Below are 19,050 nucleotides of genomic sequence, written 5' to 3'. Positions count from 1 at the left end.
TATGCACTGGTGGGGCTGCACCTCTGCCCCCCCCCCAGTGGGAAAGTGGCCACTAAATGGGAAATGGTTAAATAGTTTTGTTGGGTCTCTTGTAGTGTTGCTGTGCTCAGGTTTAGCATCTGCCCTAATATGGAGTATATGCCAAGCATTGATCTGTGATTCCCACTCTAGACCCTCCTCTGCAGTAACAATGTACTCGGCTCAGCCCCAGAGGTGTGTTGCGCTCCCATCATCTCCGCCAATGGGTACTGCCATTAGAACACCTGCTTAACTCAATTATGCAAGAGTGTAATGTTCTATTTGGTTTGTCGTGGTTAATCACTGAATGTGCACATTCACTCTTTGGCCTCTTTGCAGATTCTGCCACAGCCGTTCCCAATGTAAAGGTGCGTTCATGTGAGTAGTGAGTGCAAGAGACCGTATAACCCCATATAACCCATGAATCAAGTTCCACAGTGGCAGGATTTCTGCCATTGTGTACAGCGTCCATACATCACAATCAGAAAAGATCAGGAAAACCTTATTATTTTACATTTCTCTTTATTGAAATGTGTCATTTCTGCACAGTTTCACATTTCCCAAGTGTGTAACACTTTCTTTCATGAATCGGCAACAGGGAAAAATCACATGAGAGCAGCACAATGTCACAGACATGTCACACATCTGGGATAAGAGGATGAAGCGGGCATTCTTGGATCTGATGCAGAGAATGTCTCCATCACATGAACTTAATCCTGCATTTCATTCAATACCTGAATGAGCTCCTGGGATAATCCCAGCCCTACAGACATTGGAGCAGAAGCGGGACAGGCCCACTCTCAGTCACTGAGTTACACATCTCTGGCAGGGGGTCCCCCACACTGAACACCTTTACAAAAGATAACACACCAATGTATAACTCACACACATGGTGCTAACATTGCTTCTATAATGAAGACTCGACATTGGGGATAATGGTTTCTCATTTTCATCCTTCAACAATGAATGATAAACGCTCAGAATACAGAATACATGTGCACATTGTCACATACATGTTCAGTGATAATTCACATATCTCCAGAAGAACAGGAACACACTTTGCCTTCACAGAAGGCAGGGATTTTGTGGTACATTTTCATTGAAAATACTGGATATCAAAACTGATACATAAACAAGGTCATGACCCCGAATCACTCAGATTAATAAATAACTGATCATCATGTATTAAACACATATCAATCAACATGGATGTTAAAGGCATGCAGGTCTCCACCAAGATCCAAACACAAGACCTGAATATCACAAAGGAATGTGTTGCTCATCACTGCAAATAGACACAATAACAGTGCATTCACAGTGTGCAGTGGCCATGTGCTGGGGGTGTATTATATGTATATTTGTGCATTGCACATTTCAATGAACTTCTTAAATTGAAGTAAACGTGATAACATCAGACCATGCAATTACACTTTAAGATTGAAGTGTTTACAGATTATAATCTTTTTTAAATGTGTTGAACAGCTCCTAAAGCAAAGATACTTTTCTGCACCTATTTCCATCGTTCAACAATATGATATTTACACTTTGTCCACCCTACAAGGATCTACTGATTCACACAATGTCCATCCTATGAGGATATAATATTGCAGAGTGTCCATCCCACAGGGATATAACACACCCCCTCACTGCCCTCCTGGAAGATCAGTAAACTTGCCCCGGGCACAGCACGGCCGGGTACAGACATGAGAAGGAATATTCTCCACTCAGAGAGAACCGAGGCCTCTAGAGAAGTCCCAGCTTACTCCAGTGTCAGGAGAAAAGTCCATGGCCTCAGCCCCTGCATTACCAGGGTCTCCACGGGGCACTGGGGGTGTCCAGCGCTGGCTCTTTAGTGCTGCTCGGGCAGGACGGAGGCCGAGAAGGACACACAGCCTCTGCAGCAGCCCCGGGTCTATGGAGGGCGCTCAGGAGCTTCAACCGGGTGTCCACGGGGGCTCCATGGAGGGAGAGGAAGTGCAGAGAGTCCTGGAGGCATCTGGAGTAACCCCCACTGGCGGCCATTGCTGAAAAGAAATAGAAGAAGGTCATTAATGATTTGTCAATCTGACATTGGCCCTCATTACGACCCTGGCGGAATCCGCGGTGCTAAATGCACCGCGGAGCATGGCGGAAAGCCGCCGATAGCGCCATGGGGGTTGGCGGATTTACCACCCCATGCCGACCTTGGCGGAGCGGTAAATCCCCAATCCCCATTTTACCCTTCCCCATTCCCATTCTTGCCCCATAGGGTATAATGGGAGTGGGGAAGGAGTTAATTACGCCGCCGTAAAGTACGGCGGCGTAATTAACAACGAGGTCCCTTAGCGCCATGGTTTTCTCCGCCCGGTAAAACCAGGCGGAGAAAACCTCCATGGCGCTAAGGGAACTCATAGTACGGCGGACGGGTCCGCCGCGATTAGCGCTGGCGGAAACCCACTCCGCCAGGGTCCTAATGAGGCCCATTGTCTGAATAAACAGGATAATATGTATTTTGAAGAACAAGGCATTAACACAAATGTAAAATAAAATGATTATTGCCCGGCTTGATACTTTTGAACATTTTCATTCCCTGGACAAAGAGAAATGCTTGCTAAACTTTTCGGAAGCAGTTAATAACAAGCAGCCATAATGTTTACAATACAGTTCCCAAGCAGTGATAAGCAATTCTCTTACATAAGCAGTTCATTTATTATGCTCAAATCATGGCGAAACCGCTTGGAAAACGTTCACTCTTCATTTGGCTCATTTACATTTTTCGGGCACTAAACTTGCCTGGGTAAATGCTTAAGGCATTTTGGAAGCAGTCACTTTGCTTAATCAATGCTTAACAATGTCTTTAATTTTGAGTGGGTTTTTCCTCAGGTGCGAGAAGGAACAAATGATTCTGGGAATGTGCGGGGACAGTGAGGCCAGAGCAGAGGCTTAAGGTATGAATGGAAAGCGGGAGGGGGTGAAGCAGGGAAGCAAAAGGGGGGAGCACTGGGTAAGGGGGAAGGGAGCAAAGCAAGCATGTGTGGATGGCGGAAGGAGCGTGGAGTGATGGATGGAAGGAGGGATAGGTCACGGTGATAGCAGAGGGTTGGAGGGAAACATATGGTGCAAGTGGGGAACAATTCAAAGTTTGGGAGGTCGAGGGGAAGAGTGACAGAGGCAAGAGTGTGGCGTGATAGGGGTTAGAAGCTTGATATCAAAGGGTGTCAAGAAACATACGCCCGCAATAAATAGAAGTTTAAATAGAGTTTGCACAGTTGCATGTTGAAATTGTTTCACAAGGCCCCATATATGCAGCCCCTCGACACCCCCCCTCGGCCCCTCCCCGATGCAATGTTATCCATTCCCTTTCAGGCCTCTCACCTGGTGCTGCTGTCTGCATGCGCTGGGCCAGGGCTCTCACGGCCATTTCCAGGATATCCGCTTTCTCTGCTTTGGGCGGAAGCTCCTGGTCCCCAAACTCTCTCTGCAGTAACATCCTCAGCTGCTCAATGCTGCTGTTGATCCGCTCTCTCCTCATCTTCTCAACCGCCGGTTTCCTCAACTGCAGAAACAAAACGCCGCGCCTGTTTAACGTTAAATGTTAAATGTTATGCAAATTACGCTGCATGTATAAGATATAACAATGTTGTTGCATGTATATATGCCTATATTTGCAGGTTCTATTTCAGCAAGTCATATTATCTAGCGTTATTTTCCTGCCTCTTACCTTTTTAATGCCTCTGCCCTCGAGCTCCTGCCCATACTGCTCCAAGGGGCAGCAGAAAGGCGCCATCCTGCCCAGTCTGAGGGTGAAGGGCTCCTTCTCTGTAGTGAGGCAGCAGTGATCTGAAGAGCTCCCGCCTTCAGCCCTATTTATCCCCCTCAGCTGCAGGGAAATGTGTGGGGCTGAGGCTGGGGAGAGGTTCCCACACTCAGCAGCCAATCAGAGAGCAGCAGGAACAATAGAAGTGTGTCCCATTACAGAGCGCGAGGCAGGGGAGCATCTGGGACCCGACACAATGGACCCGAGTGTGGGAAAAACCCGCCCCTCTAAAGGGATAAGCCTTGTGTCAGTGCCCCCGGGCAAGTGCTACCAGATAAACACCGTGTGCCTTAAAGATTAGGTGGATGAAGTGTGTGTGTGGGGGGAGGAAGGGAGTAGGGGGATTCGGGAAATAATGTGGAATTTTTAGTACTGCAAATATAACCAGGAGCAGGGATGTTCCATACACTGATTGTCAACACCTGTTTATGCTCGAGGATATCAAAAGGATGTGGAAGTGTCAGACATTTAATAATAAAACCCTTCTCACAAAACATCCAGACAATGCTTCCTTACAACTATTTGCTGTTTTACCCCCATAGAAGTTACACGTTTCTTTGTAAGAAATAGATGAAGACAATCTACAAAAAATGCTCCACACACACGCTTTAAGCATGTGAAGACACATGTCTGCACGCGCGTAGGGCTGATTGTGCGCTTTCCAGATATTGTTCCACGAATGGAACTATGATATTTGAGGTAAGCACGTGCAGATCCTAGGTTTTATTGGAACGCAGGCGAATGACGCAGTTGCTCCGCACCCGGAAGTTCCGTCCTCCTATCAGGGACTTCGTGACGTCAAACGAGGAAAATGTCATTTTGCATGTTCCCGTCTCAACTGTACAATGACTTGTAACCCTACCGCCAGATGCAGTTGCAACAGGTGTGCACAGCCCTTGAGCACTGCACAGGCCTCCATTAGCACCTGGGAATTGTGGTGACATCATGGACCCATACTGGGGAACCCAAGTGACGTCTCTCAGGCTCGGATATGGAGCAATGTGCTGATTAATTTCCTGTGGGGGAGGGGCTGCTCCTGCTCACGAGTGGATATTGTGCTTTGTGTCTTGTTTGGATTTCCAGAGGTTTTGGGGGGCGTTTGTCATATCACCAGGCTGCCCTGCTCTCTGGTGGCGAGGGCACCACTCGATTAACATGCCACGGACATGCTGAGAAGTGCTTTTAAAGGACATGGGAGTGCTTTGAGGAAGCGGACGGCTCTGAAAGTCACATTAATCCCTCCCTGTTGCCAGAGACGGCTGTGCAGATGGCGCCCCCCCAAGGGTGGCTCAGAACTCCCCCCACCTCTGGGCAAGGGGGCCCTGCTGTGCCACACTTCTATTGCAGCCTCTTTCAACAGGATGAATAATCTGACAGTGTGGGAACCTCTGAGAGACTCCATCTCCAGGCCCTGCTGCCAAAAGCATGGCCAATAGCAGGGGCGAGAGATGGGGGCGTAAGGGGACTCAGAAGACAACTTAAAAGGGACTTCTGGGGATCACGCAATGACTCAGATGTCCGGTTCCTGTGTGCCACCATGTGCCCGGGGCACCTAGATATGACCTTATTTTGCCACACAACAGTGATATGAACGTGAAGTAGCATCATGTACCTGCTGACTATAAAACATTAATACAAAATCCCACATAAGCTAGTAATGCTGTAATACCGTTGCCTAATGTTCCCACCTGACATCACTAGCAAGAAGCAGATGCTGATGAAACCACTCACCGAAAACCTCACAAGTCACGCTTGGCAGCCCTTCCTACTTTAAGCACTTCATGTTGCATGTTTGTTCATTACTTGTAGTCTCTCAGAGGTTCCCACACTGTCAGACCATTCATCCTATTGAAAGAGGCTGCAATAGAAGTGTGCCACAGCAGGGCCTCCTTGCCCAGAGGTGGGGGGAGTTCTGAGTCACCCTTGGTGGGGGCGCCATCTGACATCGCAGAGGATCACGTGAGGGTGGAACCGGAGCCGAAAGTGGTGGTAGCAGGGTCACCTCAAGAACGGAATGCGGGAAGAAGGACGGCACGCCGGAAAAGAGGTAGAACGGCTAGCGTCGCCTGAAAAGGTAAGCAGAAGAAAAAATAGAAAAGAAGGAAGTAAGAAGTAAGAAACAGCAGACCTGAGAGGTCGGAATACAGAAAGCGAGTGAGAGAGGGGCTAAGAAGCCGAAAGTGAGGGCAGAGAGAGGAAAGAGGAAAAAACGGAGTCCAAGGAAGGTATATAAGGACGCTACCGAAAGCTACAAAAAACGCGGTATGGAAGGGAACAGGGAGGCACAAAGGAAGGAAAGGAAACCGGGCTGAGACGGGTAAGGCAGCACAAAGCAGGCAAGCTGAAAGCAAGCCCGAACGGTGCGGAGCGTAATTCTAAAAAGTTGCAACGTGCCGCACAGACCAAGGGGGCGTGGTTAAATAGCGAAACCAGGAAGAGGCCAGGAAAGAGACTAGAGCGTAACAACAGGAAGTAGGAGATAGCGTGGAACAATTCAATGGCGGCGCAATTGCCATTGGCTACGTAGACGCCAAGGGAATCTCCTTGCGAACGGCATGACAGTATGGGGAAAATTGCCACTAAAATTGCAGGTAATTCAGGCACCAGCACTTCTCCTGCACCGGTGCAGTGGCAAGTACAGGAATTCTGATTCGATATATACCACCTTCGGAGGCCTACTTACCTGAGCATGCCTTCTCATCAATGGCATCGTTTACTGAAGCCCCTTTGGGAAAGACGAGTTGTGAATAAGCCAGAACTTCCCTTCCTCCTTCTTTGGTACAATGCCCAAAGGGGAACAAAAAGATTTCCAGAACGGTTGCTGCACACAGTCCTCGTACTCCACCTCGCCCGTCACTATCTCTGGCTGCCATGGGGCGGATAACTGGTGCTCTGGAGCCTCAGGGACAGACAAACCTTGCACCAGAATCCGGAAAATACACGAAATTCAATTTACCAATAGCCCAGCAGCGTCAACATTTGGGTACTCATTCCCCAAGAGCGCACTAGGTCCACTTGCACCAGTGTGGGCATGCCCCCCGTACCTCATGCAAGACCCTGCCCCCTGCTTATGCTCTTTTTCTTTTGTTGGTTTGATACAGTGGATCTCCGGTTGCCCAGCAACCCCACAGAAGGCACATGCATGTTTAAACTTGCAAGAGGACTTGGTGCAGGGTTTCCTACTGTAAGCCCAACAGGTCCCCTTCTTATCGCTTGGTTGTGAGCCGGTCCGAAAGGGCTGCCCAGACATAACAAGCCCCTGGCTCCCACATCTATTAGTATTTGTTTTAACCATAGTGCAGCTCACCCATAAGTGAGGATGGGGAGTGACCTGTACAGCGAGCAAGGGAGCGATGAGAAGAGGGGAGATGTAGGGAGACTGATAGGCAGGCACTGAGAAGTGTGAGTTGGAGAGATAGAAGGAGAAAATGTAAGAAGAAGAAAGACTATTGACATAGGATGGAAAAGGCAAACTGTTCACTGCAGACCCCAGAACAAGATCCAGAGATGTGAATCCCATTTAATCATGCCTTAAGAATAAAAGGTATGTATCTTTTGTTCATCATATCTGCATTTTGATCTATACAACTGTACAAACCCATAGCAAAAGAACAGCAAGAACAATAGTGTGATAACATCTGTCTGCCGATCTTCCCATCCCATCTGCTGTCGCCTTCTATTCCGTTCACTTCCCTTTCACTTTAGACCCCTCTCAATTCCCATATGCCACCACTCCCACGCAGTACACACACTCTCACTGTGTTTTCTCGGCCTGGCTGGGAGAATGAAGGATGACGCCTGCTCTCCTCTGCGAGGGCTGATCAATGTGGCCCCCAGCCCTTGTTTAATCTCAGCTTCAGTGTGCTTCAGCAATGTCTCCCAGTACACTGTGGCTACTTTCTGCATGGCTTGAAGTAGGGGCATGGGGGCCTGGCCTCTTGTTGTGAAAGACAGATCCCTCCTTCCGTCAGAGTACTGCGGCCTGGAAAAAATGTTATTTTGGAGAACAAAAAAGGTATTGTTGCTACGTTTTTGCAGCATATTTCAATTGAATTGCGTGTGTCAGGTGGTGCTAGTTTGCAGGAGAGAGATAGGGTGCAAAACACTTGGAAATGTAACCAATATCCTTAGGGAGACACATACATTTGCAAACAACATGTGCTAATTTTTATGGTGAATGTCAAAGGTCATTATAGTAAATGGAGCAACACTAGTCTATTTAACCAATAGTGAGACTTTTTTGGAATAGGGAACCCCACAAACTGATCACTTCTAGGGGCACCTGATAGGGAAGGCTGAGGGAGATTGAATGTTTTGCCAAGGATCAGACACTTTGGTTATGTGATGAAACTGTAATTTGAGACTGGTTTCAAATGTAGATATTAGATCACATTTCTTCCCAGCTCAAGTCGGTACATATATGTGTTATTGTTTGGATTTTAAAACCTAAAGCAATGCTCCAGTTTGTACCGATGACTGTAAAGTGCAAAAGTCACATGATAAACCAACTTGACAATGTGTGCATCAATGTGGAAACACGTTGATCAAAAAGAGTATTGGGGTAATTTGTTTTGAATCCTAAATTACATAGAGGACTCCTTTTTGCACTTTTGGGCAAATGGGCCTTTTTTTCATTTTAATTATTTCCATCCCATAGTTGAAAATCAAATATTAAAACACAGTCATTGGGATTAAGGATTCACTAAATGCAAACTAAAAAAAGAATGTTGTACCCGTACTTAAAATATAATGTTTGTGCTCATGTTTCCCACAATGCGCCGAGTTTTCAGTAACGTCTCCTTTCCTTGCATCTATCCTCACTGGTGTGGTTTTACAGTGCCGGTACTGTGCTATAACATTCACTCGTTTTGCTACTCGAAATCACAAAATCTAAGGAGTGCTGGCACGGAGCTCTCCTGCGGCTGTCTATTTAGAGACATCAGCGGCTAGAATGCACCCCCTAGAGTGCCAATCACACAGCTGGAAGCTCCGAGACACATCAAAGCAGCCCCAAACTCTGTGGTGCTAAAATTCACTGGTAATTGCCATGTGTTTTTAGGGGGCCCTGGGAAGATGAGGGAGCACGCCAGCTCTCCAGGCTGGATGTGAAACACACTTTCACACCCGTACCACGGAAGTCTGAGTACACAACTCCAGCTGTGCATTAGAAACCCCTAGCACATTGTTATCGCGGGCCTGCCAGCCTGGCATGTGCCCCCTTACCCTCCAGTGAAACAGAGTCACGTTACAGCACTGGGGGTGGCTCCACACTGACCCCTCCAGGTGCACAGATGTAAGCGGTTAGACCTGTGAGTTCTGCCTGGATCACAGAATTAAGTATAGTACAATGCAGCAATGCTTTACTGGCATGCCCACACAGTACAAGCATTGCCAAAGCTGAAATGAGGTGAATCTCATTCACATAGAGTAATAGTGTCTGGTCTGGATGTATGTTGTCTATAGATTGAGTCATTTCTCAATGTCTGCTGAGTGTCTATCGGATACTCCTGGGTGGTAAGTGTTTTAATAGCAGCATGTCATGACATAAATCTTATGTTGTGACATGCTGCTGGGCATTCTGCTGCTTTTTCTACCAACTCATAATTTCCCCCCAAGAGAATCTGCATTTTCTGTTTGTCTATTAGTTTTGAGTGTTATGTCATCTTCTCGGTGTCTTCCAAATAGCGCCTACTGGTGTCTTCGTTTTGGTGGAATGACGGAGATGGTGAGTTTCAGCTTAAATAAGTTTCATGTTGTACTGGCTACAATCTGTTCTTCCTCAGGCCCCCATGTTTTCCATGTCAGTCAGTTTCAAACTCTAGTCTGTCATCACTCACCTTGTATCTGGTCATTGTGTGTCTGTGTTGATGTTCTTAATGGACAGTAAATATTCTGCCAGGTTGTAGCCTCTCTTCAGTAGTTTTGGGGTTGTGTCTATTTTGCTTCGTCAGTTTTTCCTTCAATGTTTGCTTTCAAGTCTTAGGATCTAACATGTCTTCCTGTGAGATGTCTCCACTGCTACATGGATTGCATATGTATGTCTAGTAGTAGGGGGTTCCTCCCCAGTGCTGCTCTGTGTGTGTTGTGTGTTTCTATGGATCCTAAGTTTCCATGTAAGAGAATTTACTGCATGTTGGAATCATACTTACGCAGAATCTGAGGCCACTCTGGAAAGGTTACATTCTAGGGCAGGGTAGGCCCATAATCCTTTCTCAAACTCATTCAAATGGCTTTTTGGAAGTGTGCTAAATAGGCAAGTATTTTTCCTTTGGAGGTTTTGTGGCTGTACTTGTCTTCTGGTGTGTAAGGTCCAGGGGACTAAGGTCCCGATACCCCTGGTGGGAGCACAGTACCCCGCTCCATGGATAAGTGCAGGTTCCCTGAAACTTCTACGATGGTGATTGGGTGAAATATGAAAGCACATTACCATAACATAACCTATATGGTCTGCTGTTCTGTATTCAGGGAGACATCCTGCCTGACTCCTGTATAAATACTGCTCTCTGGGAGGGGTGTTTGTGTTATTTAGTGGAGGCAGCTGCAGAATAGCTTATTTATTGTGCTTCATACTCAGATAGACTGCAATAGTTATTTGGGTGGAGGTGGTGACCACTTGTATGCACTGGTGGGGCTGCACCTCTGCCCCCCCCCAGTGGGAAAGTGGCCACTCAATGGGAAATGGTTGAATAGTTTTGTTGGGGCCTCTTGTAGTTTTGCTGTGCTCAGGTTTAGGATCTGCCGTAATATGGAGTATATGCCAAGCATTGGTCTGTGATTCCCACTCTAGACCCTCCTCTGCAGTAACAATGCACTCGGCTCAGCCCCAGAGGTGTGTTGTGCTCCCATCATTTCCGCCAATAGGTACTGCCATTAGAACACCTGCTTAACTCAATTATGCGAAAGATTTCAATGTTCGATAAGGTTTGTTGTGGTTTATCACCGAATGTGCACATTCACTCTTTGACCTCTGTGCCGAGACTGCCACCAGCTGTGCCCAATGTAAAGGTGGCGTTCATGTGAGTAGTGAGTGCAAGAGACTGCATCACCCCATATAACCCATGCATCAAGTCCCATAGCGGCAGGACTTCTGCCATTGTGTACAGCGTCCATACATCACAATGAGAAGATCAAGACAACCTTATTATTGTACATTTCTCTTTATTGAAATTCGTCATTTCTTAACAGTTTCACATTTCCCAAGTGTGTAAGACTTTCCTTCCTCTACAGGGAACAGGGAAGAATCACATGAGAGCAGCACAATGTCACAGACATGTCCGACATCTGGGATAAGAGGATGAAGCGGGCATTCCTGGATCTGATGCAGAGAATGTCTCCATCACATGAACTAAATCCTGCATTTTATTCAATACCTGAATGAGCTCCTGGGATAATCCCAGCCCTACAGACATTGGAGCAGAAGCGGGACAGGCCCACTCTCAGTCACTGAGATACACATCCCTGGCAGGGGGTCCCCCACACTGAACACCTTTACAAAAGATATCACACCATTGTATAACTTACATACCTGGTGCTAACATTGCTTCTATAATGAAGACTCGACACTGGTGATACTTGTTTCTCATTTTCATCCTTCAACAATGAATGATAAACGTTGAGAATACAGAATACATGTGCACATTGTCACATACATGTTCAGAGATAATTCACATATCTCCAACATACCAGAAACACACTTTGCCTTCACAGAAGGCAGGGATGTTGTGGTACATTTTCATTGAAAATACAAGATATCAAACTGATATATGAACAAGGTCATGACCTCGAATAACTCAGATTATTAAAATAAGTGATCATCGTGTATATTTTACATATTTAAGATCTTTGAAACACATTGTGTATAGGCGCTATATAAATAAACTATCATATATCATATCATACAACATGGATGTTAAAGGCATGCAGGTCTCCACCAAGATTCAAACACAAGACCTGTATATCACAAAGGAACGTGTTGCTCATCACTGCAAATAGACACAATAACAGTCCATTCACAGTGTGCAGTGTCCATGTCCTGGGGGTGTATTATTTGTATATTTGTGCATTGCACATTTCAATCAATTTCTTAAATTGAAGAAAACGTTATAAATTTCAGACCATGTAATGACACTTTAAGATTGCAGTGTATACAGTTTATAACCTTATAAAAATGTGTTGATCAGCCTCTAAAGCAAAAATACTTTTCTGCACCTATTACCATCTTCAAACAATATCAAATTTACACTTTGTCCACCCTACAAGGATCTACTGATTCACACAATGTCCATCCTATGAGGATATAATATTGCAGAGTGTCCATCCCACAGGGATATAACACACGTCCTCACTGCCCTCTTGCAATTGCAGTAAACTCGCCCTGGGCACAGCACGGCCGGGTACAGACATGAGAAGGAATATTCTCCACTCAGAGAGTCCTGAGGCCTCTGCACAAGTCCCAGGTTCCTCCAGTGTCAGAAGAAAAGTCCATGGCCGCAGCCCCGGCATTACCAGGGTCTCCACGGGACTCTGGGGCTGTCCTGGGCGGGCTCTTTAGTGCTGCTCGGGCAGGACGGAGGCCGAGAAGGACACACAGACTCTGATGCAGCCGCAGGTCTATGGAGGGCGCTCAGCAGCTTCACCTGGGTCTCCGCGGGGGCTCCATGGAGGGAGAGGAAGTGCAGAGAGTCCTGGAGGCATCTGGAGTAACCTTCACTGGCAGCCACTGCTGAAAAGAAATGGAAGAAGGACATTAACGATTTATCCATTTGACATTGTCTAAATGAATAGGATAACGTGTATTTTGAAGAACAAGGCATTAACACAAATGTAAAATAAAATGATTATTGCCCGGCTTGATACTTTTCAACATTTTCATTCCCTAGACAAAGAGAAAAGCTTGCTAAACTTAATAACAAGCAGCCATAATGTTTACAACACTGTTCCCAAACCGTGATTAGCATTTAACTTCTACAGGCAGTTCATTTATTATGCTCAAATCATGGAGTAAACCGCTTAGAACACGTTCACTGTTCATTTGGCTCATTTACAATTTTCGGGCACTAAACTTGCCTGGGTAAATGCTTAAGGCATTATGGAAGCAGTTTTTTTGCTTAATCAATGCTTTAAAATGTCTTTCCTTGTGAGTGGGATTTTCCTCAGGTGCGAGAAGGAACAAATGATTCTGGAAATGTGCGCGGGGACAGTGAGGCCAGAGCAGAGGCTTACGGGATGAATGGAATGTGGGAGAGGGTGAAGCAGGGAAGCAAAAGGGGAGATAACCGGGTAAGGGGGAGGAGCAAAGCAAGCATGTGTGGAGAGAGGAAGGAACGTGGAGTGATGGATGGAAGGAGGGATAAGTGATAGCAGAGGGATGGAGGAAGACAAATGATGAAAGTGGGGAACGATTCATAGTTTGGGAGTTGGAGGGGAAGAGAGACAGAGGCAAGAGGGTGGCGTTATAGGGGTTAGAAGCTCGATATCAAAGGGTGTCAAGACACCTACGTCCCACAGTAGGGGGGGCAGTCTGTTCCGACTAAATACATTAAATAGACGTTTAACTAGAGTAAAAAGAAACGTGCAAAACTAGGTTTCCTGAGGCACACAGCCACAGCTGCATCTTGAGATTGTTTCTCTAGGCCCAATATATGCACCGCCCCCCCCTTACACCCCTGCAATCTTACCCCTTCCCTTTCAGGCCTCTCACCTGGTGCTGCTGTCTGCACGCGCTGGGCCAGTACTCTCACGGCCATTTCCAGGATATCCGCTTTCTCTGCTTTGGGCGGAAGCTCCTGGTCCCCAAACTCTCTCTGCAGTAACATCCTCAGCTGCTCAATGCTGCTGTTGATCCGCTCTCTCCTCATCTTCTCAACCGCCGGTTTCCTCAACTGCAGAAACAGAAAGCGCGCCTGTTACTAAATGCGACACACGCGGAGCGATGGCTGATACGAATTTAACGTTAATGTAATATCTTGCAAATTACGCTGCATGTATAAAAATGTGGTTGCATGCATGTATGCATATATTTGCAGGTTTTATTTCAGCAAGTCATATAATCTATCGTTATTTTCCTGCCTCTTACCTTTCTAATGCCTCTGCCCTCGAGCCCCTGCCCATACTGTTCCAAGGGGCAGAAAGGCGCCATCCTGCTCAGCCTGGGGTGAAGGGCTGCTTCTCTGTAGTGAGGCCGCAGTGATCTGAAGAGCTCCCTCCCTCCAGCCCTATTTATCTCCCTCAGCTGCAGGGAAATGTGTGGGGCTGAGGCTGGGGAGAGGTTCCCACACTCAGCAGCCAATCAGAGAGCAGCAGGAACAATAGAAGTGTGTCCCATTACAGGGCGCGAGGCAGGGGAGCATCTGGGACCCGATACAATGTTCCCGAGTGTGGGAAAGACCCGCCCCTCTAAAGGGATACGTGACAAGGCTTGTATCAGAGGGAGCCCCGGACACCTGCCACCAGATAAACACCGTGTGCCATAACATAGGTGGAGGAAGTGTGTGGGGAGGGGAGGGATGGGGGGGGGGTGCAAATATACCCAGGAGCAGGGATGTGCCATACACTGATTGTGAACACCTGTTTATGCTCGAGGATATCAAAAGGATGTGGAAGTGTCAGACAGTTAATAATAAAACCCTTCTCACAAAACATCCAGACAATGCTTCCTTACAACTATTTGCTGTTTTACCCCCATAGGAGTTACACGTTTCTTTGTAAGAAATAGATGAAGACAATATACAGAAAATGGATCACACACAAGCTTTAAGCATGTGAAGACACGTCTGCACGCGCGTAGGGCTGATTGTGCACTTTCTAGATATTGTTGCACGAATGGAACTCTGATATTCTGCACGTGCAGATCCTAGGTTTTACTGGAACGCAGCCGAATGACGCAGTTGCTCCTCACCTCTCCCGGAAGTTCCGTCGTCCTATCAGGTACTCTGTGATATCAAACGAGGAAAATGTAATTTCACATTTTCCCTCCTCAACTATACAATGACCTGTAACCCTACGGCCAGATACAGTTGCAACAGGTGTGCACAGCCCGTGAGCACTGCACAGGCCTCCATTAGCACCTGGGAATTGTCGTGACATGGACCCATACTGCGGAACCCAAGTGACGTCTCTCAGGCTCGGATATGGAGATATGACGCAATGTGCTGATTCATTTCCTGTGGGGGAGGGGCAGCTCCTAATCACGAGTGGATATTGTGCTTTGTGTCTTGTTTGGATTTCCAGAGATTTTGGGGGGCGTTTGTCATATCACCAGGCTGCCCTGCTGTGTGGTGGCGAGGGCACCACTCGATTAACATGCCACGGACATGCTGAGAAGTGCTTCTAAAGGACATGGGAGTGCTTTGAGGAAGCGGACGGCTCTGAAAGTCACATTAATCCCTCCCTGTTGCCGGAGACGGCTGTGCAGATGGCGCCCCCACCAAGGGTGACTCAGAACGCCCCCACCTCTGGGCAAGGGGGCCCTGCTGTGGCACACTTCTATTGCAGCCTCTTTCAATAGGATGAATAGTCTGACAGTGTGGGATCCTCTGAGAGACTCCAGCTCCGGGCCCTGATGCCAAAAGCATGGACAATAACAGGGGCGAGAGATGGGGGTGTAAAGGGGGCTCAGAAGACAACTTAAAAGGGACTTCTGGGCATCACACACTGACCCAAATGTCCTGTTCCTGTGTGCCACCATGTGCCCGGGGCACCTACATATGACCTTGTTTTGCCACACAACAGGGTTCTGAACGTGAAGTAGCATCATGTAACTGCTGACTATAAAACATTAATACAAAATCCCACACAAGCTAGTAATGCCATAATACCGCTGCCTAATTGTACCCCATAACATCACTAGCAAGAAGCAGATGCTGATGAAACCACTCACCGAAAACCTCACAAGTCACACTTGGCAGCCCTTCCTACTTTAAGCACTTCATGTTGCATGTTTGTTCCTTACTTGTAATTTGTTCACTTTATAAACGCAGGCCTACAAGTACCATAACACAATATAAAGTGAGCCTAAAGGCCAGGACCGGCTCAGCATTTCACACATGATATGGACAGCTTGACACTTTTATTAAATGTCCTATGGCCAAATGAACTTTTAAGAAATAAAGACGCAGCCCAGAAGAGGGTGTGTGATAAAGTCACCGGCTTTTAGTCATTGCTTCACATTGACTTGCAGCTTATTACGATTAATAACGCGAATGCCAATTACAATGCCCCAAAAATGTAAACACGTTTTGTGCACTTACAAAGAAAACGTCATGGACTAGAGAGTAATGCAAGTTGCTTCAGGATACAATGATACATTTTAAAGCCTTGCACATGCCCTTCAATTAGAATTGTATATTAGGTAGAGTTCAATTATATTAATAATGGGACCCTGCTGCAGTGACCTAAGAGCAGCAGCCACTCACCAGGCGAACCTAATCAGGTAACATGTTACAAACAAACAAAAAAAGGCTCTTGGGTACAATGCGCTGTGTCCTGTTGAACATAGTACTCCAAACAAATAAAAACATTGAAATTTGATATTTTTATATTTATTAGAAAATGATTATGAACCATAAACACTTTTGAAAACTGGCTTATCCGTCCGATCCAGGAACACAATTTCTCTATTCTCTGAATGACAGTCCATTAACATTGTTTAAACAATTCTAAATGCCGACACAAACCCATCGGTGCACGTGCATTGTGTTTCCCCCAAACGGGGTTTTATCAAGGCTGGTACAAATTGCCAACACTTTTACAAATTATAATCGCAATGTTTACATTGGCAAAACAAGGTCACATGTAGGTGCCACGGGCACATGGTAGTACACATCTGAGTCATGGCGTGATCCCCAGAAGTCCCTTTTAAGTTGTCTTCTGAGCCCCCTTTACACCCCCATCTGTCGCCCCTGCTATTGGCCATGCTTTTGGCAGCAGGGCCTGGAGCTGGAGTCTCTCAGAGGTTCCCACACTGTCAGACTATTCATCCTATTGAAAGAGGCTGCAATAGAAGTCTGCCACAGCAGGGCCTCCTTGCCCAGAGGTGGGGGGAGTTCTGAGTCACCCTTGGTGGGGGCGCCATCTGACATCGCCGAGGATCATGTGAGGGTGGAACCGGAGCCGAAAGTGGTGGTAGCAGGGTCACCTCAAGAACGGAATGCCGGAAGAAGGACAGCACGCCGGAAAAGAGGTAGAACGGCTAGCGTCGCCTGAAAAGGTAAGCAGAAGAAAAAAAAGCAAAGAAGGAAGTAAGAAGTAAGAAACAGCAGACCCGAGAGGTCGGAATACAGAAAGCGAGTGAAAGGGGGAGGGGCTAAGAAGCCGAAAGTGAGGGCAGAGAGAGGAAAGAGGAAAAAACGGAGTCCAAGGAAGGTATATAAGGACGCTACCGAAAGCTACAAAAAACGCGGTATGGAAGGGAACAGGGAGGCACAAAGGAAGGAAAGGAAACCGGGCTGAGACCGGTAAGGCAGCACAAACCAGGCAAGCTGAAAGCAAGCCCGAACGGTGCGGAGCGTAATTCCAAAAAGTTGCAACGTGCCGCACAGACCAAGGGGGCATGGTTAAATAGCGAAACCAGGAAGAGGCCAGGAAAGAGACTAGAGCCTAACAACAGGAAGTAGGAGATAGCGTGGAACAATTCAATGGCGGCGCAATTGCCATTGGCTACGTAGACGCCAAGGGAATCTCCTTGCGAACGACATGACAGTATGGGGAAAATTGCCACTAAAATTGCAGGTAATTCAGGCACCAGCACTTCTCCTGCACCGGTGCAGTGGCAAGTACAGGAATGCTGATTCGATATATACCACCTTCGCCAAGAGTGCCCCTTTCCCCAGAAACCGTAAATGCGTGATCGGCCATTTTTCGAGGCCTACCTACCTGAGCATGCCTTCTCATCAATGGCATCATTTACTGAAGCCCCTTTGGGAAAGACGAGTTGTGAATAAGCCAGAACTTCCCTTCCTCCTTCTTTGGTACAATGCCCAAAGGGGAACAAAAAGATTTCCAGAACGGTTGGTGCCCACAGTCCTCGTATTCCACCTCGCCCGTCACTATCTCTGGCTGCCATGGGGCGGATAACTGGTTCTTTGGAATCTCAGGGACAGACAAACCTTGCACCAGAATCCGGAAAATACACGAAATTCAATTTACCAATAGCCCAGCAGCGTCAACATTTGGGTACTCATTCCCCAAGAGCGCAATAGGTCCACTTGCACCGGTGTGGACATGCCCCCCGTACCTCATGCAAGACCCTGCCCCCTGCTTATGCTCTTATTCTTTTGTTCGTTTGATACAGTGGATCTCCGGTTGCCCAGCAACCCCACAGAAGGCACATGCATGTTTAAACTTTCAAGAGGACTTGGGGTAGGCTTTCTTACTGTAAGCCCAACAGTTCCCCTTCTTATCGCTTGGTTGTGAGCCGTTCCCCAAAGCGCTGCCCAGACCCAACGAACCCCTGGCTCCCCCATCTATTAGTATTTGTTTTAACCATAGTGCAGCTCACCCATAAGTGAGGATGGGGAGTGACCTGTACAGCGAGCAAAGGAGCGATGAGAAGAGGGGAGATGGAGGGAGACTGATAGGCAGGCACTGAGAAGTGTGAGTTGGAGAGATAGAAGGAGAAAATGTAAGAAGAAAGACTATTGACATAGGATGGAAAAGGCAAACTGTTCACTGCAGACCCCAGAACAAGATCCAGAGATGTGAATCCCATTTAATCATGCCTTAAGAATAAAAGGTATGTATCTTTTATTCATCATATCTGCATTTTGATCTATACAAGTGTACAAACCCATAGCAAAAGAACAGTACGAACAATAGTGTGATAACATCTGTCTGCCGATCTTCCCATCCCATCTGCCGTCGCCTTCTATTCCGTTCACTTCCCTTTCACTTTAGACCCCTCTCAATTGCCATGTACCACCACTCCCACGCAGTACACACACTCTCACTGTGTTTTCTCGGCCTGGCTGGGAGAATGAAGGATGACGCCTGCTCTCCTCTGCGAGGGCTGATCAATGTGGCCCCCAGCACTTGTTTAATCTCAGCTTCAGTGTGCTTCAGCAATGTCTCCCAGTACACTGTGGCTACTTCCTGCATGGCTTGAAGTAGGGGCATGGGGGCCTGGCCTTTTGTTGTGAAAGACAGATCCCTCCTTCCGTCAGAGTACTGCGGCCTGGAAAAAATGTTATTTTGGAGAACAAAAAAGGTATAGTTGCTACGTTTTTGCAGCATATTTCAAT

General features: G+C 47.0%; 2 protein-coding genes across 3 annotated transcripts; both read right to left on the bottom strand.

Moving 5' to 3' along the window:
• Positions 1–533: 533 nt before the first annotated feature.
• LOC138472325 (transcription factor HES-5-like) lies at positions 534–3,820 on the bottom strand. Of its 2 annotated transcripts, none has more exons than XM_069610450.1 (3): positions 3,719–3,820; positions 3,373–3,575; positions 534–2,042 (listed from the first exon to the last, which is right to left on the bottom strand). In XM_069610450.1, the coding sequence occupies exons 1-3, from the start codon at positions 3,751–3,753 to the stop codon at positions 1,822–1,824; spliced, it is 459 nt and encodes a 152-aa protein (XP_069466551.1). In that variant the 5' UTR covers positions 3,754–3,820; the 3' UTR covers positions 534–1,821. The 2 variants fall into 2 exon arrangements, with proteins under 2 accessions (XP_069466551.1, XP_069466550.1); XM_069610449.1 differs by having other exon boundaries at positions 3,373–3,553.
• Positions 3,821–10,952: 7,132 nt separating this feature from the next.
• Positions 10,953–13,991, bottom strand: LOC138472324 (transcription factor HES-5-like). The gene is made up of 3 exons (XM_069610448.1): positions 13,890–13,991; positions 13,515–13,695; positions 10,953–12,536 (listed from the first exon to the last, which is right to left on the bottom strand). The coding sequence occupies exons 1-3, from the start codon at positions 13,950–13,952 to the stop codon at positions 12,316–12,318; spliced, it is 465 nt and encodes a 154-aa protein (XP_069466549.1). The 5' UTR covers positions 13,953–13,991; the 3' UTR covers positions 10,953–12,315.
• Between the last annotated feature and the right edge of the window lie 5,059 nt (positions 13,992–19,050).

The sequence above is a fragment of the Ambystoma mexicanum genome, chromosome 8, assembly GCF_040938575.1.
Source record: "Ambystoma mexicanum isolate Mex_15411 chromosome 8, UKY_AmexF1_1, whole genome shotgun sequence".
Lineage (NCBI taxonomy): Eukaryota > Metazoa > Chordata > Amphibia > Caudata > Ambystomatidae > Ambystoma > Ambystoma mexicanum.
This window is presented reverse-complemented; position numbering and strand designations above follow the sequence as displayed.